General features: G+C 47.3%; 1 pseudogene and 1 gene segment (V, D, J or C); both read left to right on the forward strand.

Annotated features, from left to right (window-relative positions):
- The first annotated feature begins 2,654 nt into the window (after nt 1–2,654).
- Nucleotides 2,655–3,182, forward strand: LOC125282116 (probable non-functional immunoglobulin lambda variable 1-50). The segment is given in 2 exon segments: nt 2,655–2,744; nt 2,857–3,182. Coding segments are annotated over 2 exon segments (384 nt in total).
- A 4,156-nt stretch (nt 3,183–7,338) lies between these two features.
- On the forward strand, nt 7,339–7,846 carry LOC125281882 (probable non-functional immunoglobulin lambda variable 5-48; annotated as a pseudogene).
- Nucleotides 7,847–10,594: the final 2,748 nt, after the last annotated feature.

Raw genomic sequence — 10,594 nt, forward strand, 5'->3', positions numbered from 1 at the left:
TTGACAAGGGAGAGTGGCTTCATACTTTAACATATACCAACGGTTTTTCTTGTGGCTGAGAATATTTGTTTCTAAAACCATCAGGACACTAACTTAGCCACACATTTTTCCTCCATCAATGAACTCCCACTCATTAGCCCCCTTCCAAGATGCCCTCTGATGGGCGCCACAAGGAGACAGCAGGGTTACATGGAGCAGAGAGGAATGGCTGTGATGTGAGGATGCAGGAAAAAGAGGCTGCATGGTCACCTCCTGTCCTGTGATAACTATGACCTGAAGACTGCACAGCTGTGATATTGCTGTTTGAGGGGTGAAAATGGACAGATGTCTTCCATTCCACAAACCCAACCTTCTGACTCTGAGGATGTGTTACCAGAGTCTATCTCACCAAATTCCTCTTCCTTGTGTAGAATCCCTCTTCATGCGAGGGATGTGACTTTCAGACACTGGTCTTCTTTAGCTCCAAGATCCAGGACCCTGGAAGTTCTTACAGGGAGCCTGCTCTGGGGATGGGATTGCATGGAGATCAAACCTCAGGGGATGGGAAAACATAAGAGGGACAGAGGGACACTTGCCCTCATGCTTGGCCTCTGAAGGAAAGCTATAGTGATAGTACATGGAGAACATTCTCATTCTGCGTGTGTGTGTGTGTGTGTGTGTGTGTGTGTGTCCCCTCTCTCCTTTCTCCTGTCTCACAGTGTCCTTGATCCACAGTTTCCAGGCCTCTCTCTCCCTCCAGAAGTCAGGGTCAACCTGGGCGCACCCAGCCATCCTCAGCATTACAATCTCCAAGAGGCAGAATCCCTATCAGCAAGCACCACCAGCGATACTGAGGGTAACAAGATTCCTGTCACCAGGACAGCCATGGCATGCCCTGAACACCTGCTTTCCTGGGACGAGGCTGATAATCAGGAGTCACGGAGGGAATCTCTGTCGCTGTGGGCAGCTCAGCTCTGGACACTCTCTGGGCTCTAGTGTGTGCCTGAGGCTGGTCAGTACATTGATTCTGGGTAAAGAGCCTGGTGATGGGGACAGGAGACACATCCTCCCAGGCTCTCGATCCTGGATGACACTCCCTCAGTCACCCTGATGATACCTCCTGTTGGCTGGACTTCTGCTGGAAAGTCTGTCCCAGGCCAGGGCCACAGGGCCTGTGATATCAGGGATACAACGCCTTTATCTCCACATTTCCACCACTCACCTGTGGGACCTTTAACAGAATCCTCTGGGTCCAGGTGGTCTTGGGTAAGAGCAATTCCTTGCTCTGCTTATGGGTGGTGGAAGGAGCACTTGCTCTATCTGGACATGATGGACACGAAGTGCAGGGATGAGAGCTGTGAGTACGACAGAGGGTGGTCTGACCTCAAACCCCTCTGTCCTGGAAGCTCTGACTGGGTGTGGGGATTCCATCACCGAGAAGGCTCTGAGGTTCAGAGGAACAAGCCCCTCATGGGGTTTCATGGGCAGCATATCCTGGCTCCGTTCTCCATTGTTGTTGCATCCGTATATTTAGGTAAATCAGTACCCATATTCTCTCTGCAGTAAGTACACATTTGGAAAAGGATACTCGTGATTGCACCTGCATCTTCACAGGACTTTATCCTTTAGTTCAACCTATCTTATTGAGGAGGACTTTGCATAAAATAACTCAAATGCATTTTAAACACACATTGAGCTCAGCAGTGACGAATACATAACCACTGTCACTGGATCTGGGTCTGAGCATCTGCAGTTGTTACTCCTTTTCTCCTAGAATTTCTGTCAGGATTGCCCTTTGTGCTCTGAGATCAGTGCCACACAAAGCTTTACCTGCCAGGGCTCCTGCAGACTGTGTCTGTGCTGCGAGGACAGATCTTCGGAGAGAATCTCTGCCCACAGGGTGCGGAGAACTGCTGTTTCAAGCAGGTGGAAACAGTGACAGATGACCAAGATTTACAGCGTGTTTCCCTCTAGGAAGGCCCACGAGGGCATCTACCCACAACCTGCAGAGAAGCATTCCCTGTCGCCTCAGAGCTGTGGGAACGTCAGAGCAAGGGCAGATCTGGAATCCTGGGAGGAGTCACATAAGAAGAAAGTACACAGTGTCCGTCACAGAAGGGCCATGTGTCCATGCGGAACCATCACTGCTCTGGACTCGGTTCTGATGTAAAAGGAGTTTGTGTAGAGACGCCGCCTCAGTCCTGCCCTTGAAGAGCCAAGATTGCCATGGACAGACTCGCCTGAGGAGTCTGAGTAGAGCATAAAGTCTGCCCTGAGGTGATGGGAGGACACATAAGGGGACAGCTGGCCTGTTCCTCATGCAGGAAACAGTGGGCAGAGCTTCGAGGATGTAGCCACTGTCTCTGATAGGCTCTGGTCACCTTGTGTGTCTGGTACTGGCCACCAGGGAGTGCTGGGGGCCATTTCTGAGGAGTCAGTGGTGATCAGAGCTGGGACCTGCCACCTGCGCCCTCTGCTCAGGGCTTGCAGCTCTGACCTCCCCACCCCCTGCCCCCACACAGCCCCTCCCCTGCCCATGCCCCTGCCCTCCTCAGGCAGAGGGACCTGACCCAGGGCCAGGGAGGGGTCAGAGAGCTGGGGTCTCATTTGCATGGACAGGCCCTCCCTCTCTCAGAGGATGAAGAGGGGAAGGGGGAGATTAGAGGAGGCTCTGCTCAGCTGTGGGGCACAGAAGTCAGGACCAGGGATGACCTGCACCATGGCCTGGTCCACTCTCCTCCTCACCCTCCTTGCTCACTGCACAGGTGACTGAATGCAGGAACAAGTAAAGGGACCCTGGTAGGACATGTGGGTTCTGCATCCTCCTCTTCTCTTCACACCACAGCATCACTCTCTCTGTGTCTCTCCCCCTTGCAGGGTCCTGGGCCCAGTCTGTGCTGACTCAGCCATCCTCCGTGTCTGGGGCCCTGGGCCAGAAGGTCACCATCTCCTGCACTGGAAGCAGCTCCAACATCGGTGGATATTATGTGAGCTGGCACCAACAGCTCCCAGGAACCGCCCCCAGAACGGTCATCTATGGTAATAGCAAACGACCGACGGGGATCCCGGATCGATTCTCTGGCTCCAAGTCTGGCAGCTCAGCCACCCTGACCATCACTGGGCTCCAGGCTGAAGACGAGGCGGATTATTACTGTGCAGCCTGGGACAGCAGTCTCAGTGCTTACACAGTGCTCCAGGCATGAGGGGAAGTGAGACAAAAACCTACTTGCTCATCTGTATAGGGGGACACACGCCAGCTGTTCCTGCTCAGCTTAGCCTGTGATGCTCCTTATTCCTTTGCTGACGCCCTGGGCCCGGGTCCATCAAGGGCATCGACAGGGAGCAAGGCTCTCCTGTCACTCCTGTCCTCAGAGTCACTCAGAGCAGCCCATTCCTCAATAAAGAGTCTCCATGTGAACAGAAATTTCTTGTTTCATCAGCTGGAATGTTTTACTTCTAGCCTGGACCACAGCACTCCCCATGTGGTGTTTGAAGAATAACTCAGTCCTGTAGCATCAGAAATTATTATCTACTTGTTTATAAACTGTACTGCTGCCTAGTTTTGTCTTATTTCTGATTCTTTGAGAAATAGATGCTCACTTAGAATTGTAAAAGTATTTTAAAAATCCCCAAACTTTGTCTATAGAAAAAAAGTGCACGTGAATGTTTATAACAGTTTCATTGCTCATTACTAAAAACGGATAGCAACCAGAATTCTGTCCACAGAGATTTACCCCAGGTTTATATCTAATCACTAAAACATGGAACTGATTGGAGATCCCAGCAAATAGGCAGCACATTTATAAAGAGGGATATAATACATAGTATGGTTAAAGTTACATCACATATGGGAAGCAGTGAACACTCTGGAGAGAGTGCAAACATCTGCAGTTTCTTGGAGGATAAAAGAGACAACAGAGTTGATCATGTGAACAAAGGAAAATGTTTCTGAGCAACAGAATGATTCGATAAGATGCTGTCGCAGCACTGAAATGACACTATGACACTGTCAGAGTCACTGAACACTGTATAGCCACATGACAGAACCCAAAGTGTGCAGGTACAACTCATTTGGGAGGTTTGGTTCCCGGGATGGCATGTAGACTGTGACAAACCCACGTACCTGCAGCACAGACGTGTGAGCTCAGCTCAGCGCGGGGCTCAGGGGACATGCTGAGCTGAGTGATGGTGAACATGAGTGGAACCCGTCAGTGTAAAGTCACAAGAGACTGCGTGTGAGCTCTGTGCTCTAGTAGGTAAGCTCGTGTCCCGTGGGGAATGAGCAGATTATGTTGACGGGGCTGCACTGTATCCTGGAATCCAACAATCAAGTCAGTGGATTGGTGGTGGTGGAGCCAGATTTCTCACGTTAGGAATGGAAGTTCACAGACATAACCAGGGAAGGAGGCTTGAGTGAAGCGTGTGGTCATGGGTTACAGTTGGAGCTGGTAGCTTGGAATCCTGTGTCGTTTGATGGAGACAGATAATCACCTGTGGAAACGGTCACCGCTCTGTGCATGTTCCCGGGTTAGTTGACTCATATAGAAGTCCTCAATCTGGCAGCTGAGCGGGAGAACAAGCAGAGATGCCCTGTAGCCATGAAGTGCACTGTCCCAAATACCGCTCTCTAACACTGTTGTCCTGGAGGAAACGTGGGCTTCTTTGGAGAAATCTTAATCCCCAGACCAGGAATTCCACAGGGTGAGTGTGGAGCACCTTCTAGTGTCAGAGAATGAAGAATCCTTCAAGTCAAACACAAGCACATCAGCACACCCAGCACACACACACACACACACACACACACACACAGACACACACACACACACACAGACACACACATGACAGGGTGTGTCAAGGAGCTCAGGAGCCAACTTAAAATGCTTCCATTTTGTAAAACTGGAAAGATGTGAGCAACCAAATAAATGTAATAGTATCAGGTTATAACTCAAAGCCTAAAATAGCTGTCCATGGTCCATATTGTTCATTGTTTGAACAAATGCATAAATGGAGGAAGAAGAGACACATTCCAGCCCAGAGATTTCATGTAACAGGTGCAAACATTTAGCATGAAGGGTGTCGGGCATGATCCCTGCTCAGCAAGTGTGGACAAAGTCACCCAAACAAGGAGAGTCTGAGAAAGTGTCCAAGTGAGAGAAGCTTAAGGAGCCATCACAACTAAATGCCACAGATAATCCAGAACTGGATCTTAGAACAGCATAGGGATATTAGGTAAAAACTAAGAGAATCTGAATAAAATCTGAATAAAACATGGTTGTTAATTGTTATGGGTTGAACTGTATCTTCATCAATTCATGTGATGAAAGTTCTAAAAAATCTTGTATTTCAGAATGTGATCTTATGTGGACATGGGGTTGCTGCAGATGTAGTCAGCTGAGGTGAGGCCAGTAAGGTTACTCTCATGTGTCATGGATTGTATTTCTCTCTCTTTGGTTTTCCTCTGACTCTTTGGTTGAAATGTTGCTGAAATGCATCACAGTATTTTAGAGAACAGAACCTAGGAATCCAACCTTCATTGTCAAAGAAGGCCCTCATATTACAGAAAAAAATTCGAGAAAATGCAGTAGTTTTATTACTGTGGATTGATGGAGGCATTTACCAAATGAACACCATGAAGCCTCGATCTTGGTGGGATGCCTTGTTCTGGGAGCCCCTTGATGTAGGAGTGGAGAAAGAAGTTCTAAGAAGAGGGAGGTCCCTTCTACAGTGTAAGGATTTATTTCCATCCTCATACTGAGAATACCTACAAAACCAGACTAATAAAAAGGAAAATGAATCCTAAGTATATCAGAGTGACACAAGACTTACTGAATTCCCAGGTTAACTGTAAAAGGAGATGAAAACTAGAGTGGGAAGTGTGAACAGTGGACACGTTTTTGTTGAAAGTATTTTAGTCTCATGACCAATGCAGACATCAAATGCCAGGGCCTGTGCCCTGGGGGGTTATGGGAAGTTCCAGGAGACTCGTAATACAGCAACACCAACATTAGTCTCACTGTAAGGATGGAGACTTTTATCAGGTGTGAACCAGCAGTGAAACATGCTGGGAAACATTAGGCCACTGAGTGAGTGTATCCTTACAAAATTCTCTTTGTATGCCTTTCCCAGAAACAGCCCTTACAATTTCTGCAAAGCAGCTCCACTGTCCCCTGCTCAGTGACACAGCTGCCCTGATGCACAGCTGGGTCATCCAGCTTTGTCTAGAAAGTCCTGTAATTACATATGCACATATTTCCATCTCCATGGACCAGAGCTCCTCCTGGAGTGAGAAATTACTGTAAATGAGCACAAAGATTGGAAACATAGTACAGGTCTGCCCAACACTGGAAAGTTCTCTTTACACCTCTTAGCTTTTATGAAACATTTACATTCATAGCAGCTTTTACTGAGAAAAGAAATCTGAAGCAGATTTTCAGTTTCACAAAAACATAAGTGCCGACATAGCCCCTAGTATTAGCTGTGCAGGGAGCCTCTATAGGACAGTGCAAACCCAGCAGCATGAGGGGTGCCTTCCAGCGCCTTCCCTGAGATCTACACACAGCAGCTCAACAACAGGCCACCAGAGCTGTGACCCGTGTGTGTTATCATATGTGCTTTCCTCCTTTTTGATGGAGATCTGACAGCAAATTGTGTCCTTTGGGATTAGAGAAGCCTAAGAAAAGTTAATTACCCTTTGAGTCTGGAAACAGGCAAAGATTATCATATCAATTAATGTTACATACTTCGTTGTCTCATGCCATTATCATATCAATTAATGTTACATACTTCGTTGTCTCATGCCATTGGGGCTGCCTAAGGTTTGTTGGGGATGATGTACTTTCAGACAGCAGGGGAAACATGCCCTAAGACTTGGTCCACGGATGTGTGTATCCACAGGGATGTGGTGAGCTGCAGAAATCACCTGGGCTCTCAGGGCTTTGGGACACAAGGACTGCTGAGCCCGTGACCAACAGGAGGCGCTGTGGGACTGCCCTGTGGTCCCTACTTGGCTGCTCCTTGAGGAACTTTCACTGAAGGGAACTTGGCCTGGGATTGGGGTCTGTGCTCCCTGATGGGGACTCAGCAGCTGTGTCCTCTCAGCCCTGGCAGAGTCCCCTGAGCAGGGTCCTGTGTGTGGTCTCAGCAGGTGTTTCCTCCCAGGGCTCTCCCCAGGGCTGAAGCCACCCCCATCCTCCTCAGTGTGTGGTGTGAGCTGAGCTCCAGCACCAGGGCTCAGGGAGGGGCTGGGTATCACTGGGTGGAGGCTATTTGCATGGACAGCCCCTCCTGGGACAGAGGGTGGAGGAGAAAAGGAGGCCTGGGTCAGCCCAGCCCACTGTGGGGACCAGTGTCTGTGTCACCATGGCCTGGACCCCAGTCCTCCTCATGCTCCTCTCCTATTGTACAGGTAGGGACAGGCCTCGGAGAAACTGGCAGCTCTCAAGTCACTCTTCCTAAGTCAGCATCTTGATAAATTTCTCCCTGTTTCTTGTCCCATTAACCACACTGTGTTGGCAGGTTCCCTGTCACAGCTTGTGCTGACCCAGCGGCCCTCCCTCTCTGCATCTCTGGGATCATCCACCAGACTCACCTGCACCTTCAGCACTGGGTTCAGTGTTGGCAGCACCAAACACACTGGTTCCAGCAGCAATCAGGGAGCCCTCCCCAGTATCTGCTGAGGATCTACTCAGACTCAGATACGCACCAGGGTTCCGGGGTCCCCAGCTGCTTCTCTGGCTCCAAAGATGCCTCGGCCAATGCAGGGCTTCTGCTCATCTCCGGGCTGCAGGCTGAGGACAAGGCTGACTATTTCTGTGCTACAGCTCATGGTGGTGGGAGCAGCTACCGTTACCCACAGCATCTCAGATAAGGAGGAAGTGAGATAAAAATCCCTCCAACAACAGGTCTTTTCTCTGAGTCTCTTTTATTGAGAAGCTTCTGGGGAGGCTTCTGTAGGAGAGAGTCCTGGTGGGAGGACCTGACCTGGAGGAGGGAGGATTGACACACAGACTATGCTGTCGCCTGAGCCAGCACAGGTGTCCCGGGAGCTCACCTAGGTGAGGGTTAGTGCCCACCTGCACATGCACCACGGTTCAGGGTAAATTAAAAATAATAATAAATATGCAGTGACTTTACGTATATGTAGGGGTTTTGGCCACCAGCCCCATGATCAACTGACAAAATTCCATCACTTGCTGAGAAACCCCCAATGCACCAGCAGTCAGACCAATGTCCCCCCCAGACCCCCCCTTTGTGGCCCCTAGTTCCTTCCTGTCTGCAGTCAGCTCCCTACTGTGCACATTTCACAGGTACTGAACCACAGAACAGGCGCCATTGCAGTTGCTCCATTCACTGGCAGGAGCAGCGTGTGCACTGCTGTGGGGACATCAGCGCCACCGTCTGTAAATATGTGGATAACGTCATGTATGTACATGTCACCCTTGCGAGGAGAACTTGCTGATTTATCTGGATGCTTCCAATTTAAATGCATAGGAAGTTGAAATGTTCATGATCTGTGTTTCCATAGTGGTCTATAAAATATTCAAGGGTTTCAATGTTTTTCATTTTTATTTTCTGATATCAAATATCCCTTATCAAGTTTTTTGTGGGTGGGGTTTCTTAAAAATAAATAATTTGGCCAGTGGTTGTTTTATTCTGTTTGAAAAATAATATTACGTGTTAATTAAAAATTTTTTTCTAGTTATTTTGTTTTACTTGTCATGGGAGTTGGGCTGGTCTCCCCTCCTGTTTTGCTATTTTCCTGTGACTGGCCGATGCTAAATGTCTCCTTCCCCTCTTTTCCCATCACTGTGGTGTTTCCAGGGCTCCAATCCTGAGGTTCTCACCCCATCTGCCCACAGCACTGCCTCTGAGACCTCCAGTCTCCCTGGTCGCCCTGGATGCCCGTCCTGTGGTCGGGGCTCGGGTCTCCCCCTCGCTGTCCCATGCCTTCACACTCAGGGAACTTTCTCCTTCATGATGGTTCAGGCCACTGCTAGCTTCCCCTTCTGTTTCCCATAGGTATTTTGGAACTGACTTTTCTTCCGACTGAAGCTCATGATTTACAGAGTTAGTGTGGGAGCGAGGCCGCCCGGGTCTCTGGTTTGTTTGTGCATTTATGTATTCATTTGTTTTCATTTACAGGACCTGAGAAGTTGTTGTGTGATCTATCTCATGCGTTAATATGGTAGGAGTCTTGTGTAGTTTCCTGTCTTCTTAATTGTGGAGGTGTTTTCAAGAGGTATGATTTCTGTGCAGTGCAAGTATATTGCATACATTTATACTTTTGGAAAGGATTCTTCTTCCCTAATACCCTGGATGAAATTGGATCCTCTCAAAGAGCATATATTGACATCGTAGCCCTTAGGACCTAAGAATGTGACTTTGTTTGGAAATGGGGTTGTCCCAATGTAATTAGTAAAGGTGAGGTGATAATGGGGTGGGGTGGCCTCCTAACCCAACATGGCTGGTGTGCTTGTAACAAGACAGCCAGACGGAGACAGGACGGGCACTGTGGGGAGGTGGAGGCAGAGACTGTGGGTCTCCAGCTGCAGCCAGCGAATGCCAACACTGACCCACAAACGTCTCATGGTTGTGGAGAGGCAAGAAGAATGCCTCTGCAGGTTTCAGAGGGAATACGGCAGGCCCTGCAGACCTTGGGGCTGTGTGAGAACAGCAGAAATGCATTTCTACTGTTTTAAGTCACTCAGTCTGTGGTACTGTGTTACGGCAGCCCTAGAAAAAGAATATACCTAAAATCAATATATATAAACATAGGAAAGGTCACTCAAAAGTGGAGAAATACAACTTAACAATGAAATTATTTCTCAGTGATAAAATTGGTAAATATTAACATTGATTTTATCCTCTGTAATAAGTGTGCTGAGTAGGAACTCCATACGTTTTTGGTGAGGGTATAAGTTGGTGAATCAGTTTTGGAGCATAAATTAAAAATTTTTACCAAATACTAAATATATATATGGTTTGCATTCGTGTTACATTTTTAGAAGTCAATTATGAATGAAAATTATCTAACTAATACACTCCAAAATGAATATCCAGGTATATCCAGTTCAGAGATGTTACAATATCAACAATTGAGATCAACATGAATATTTCTCCATGGAAAAGTGGCCAAATTATGGTAAATTATCCTATGGAATAACAACAAACTATGAATCAAAATTAGAACATGTCCATGCTTGTCAAACAAATATTGATTATATTTTATATGTGAAAGACAGTCATGGAGCACTGGAACTACACAAAAAGCATAATTATGTTATGTTTTATATATATACACACACACACACATATATATATATGAAATACATGTAAATGTGTGTGTGTGTGTATATATATATATATATATATATATATATATATATATATATAATTACTAGACCACATTCTTGAAAGTGTTATCAGTTATCCATTCAGGAAGAAGTAAGTGTCTGTGGAACAGAGCAGTGGGTTGTCAGTGGATGGCATCATATCAGTTTTATAGGCCATTTATAGTAATATTATTTAATATCATTCCTTTTACGGAGAAAATTGTAAAAGTAGGCTAAAAATACCCTAAATGTATCAGGGAGCCAATACAAAATGACTTTTTTGA

This window comes from Ursus arctos, unplaced genomic scaffold (genome assembly GCF_023065955.2).
Source record: "Ursus arctos isolate Adak ecotype North America unplaced genomic scaffold, UrsArc2.0 scaffold_34, whole genome shotgun sequence".
In the NCBI taxonomy this organism is placed as follows: domain Eukaryota; kingdom Metazoa; phylum Chordata; class Mammalia; order Carnivora; family Ursidae; genus Ursus; species Ursus arctos.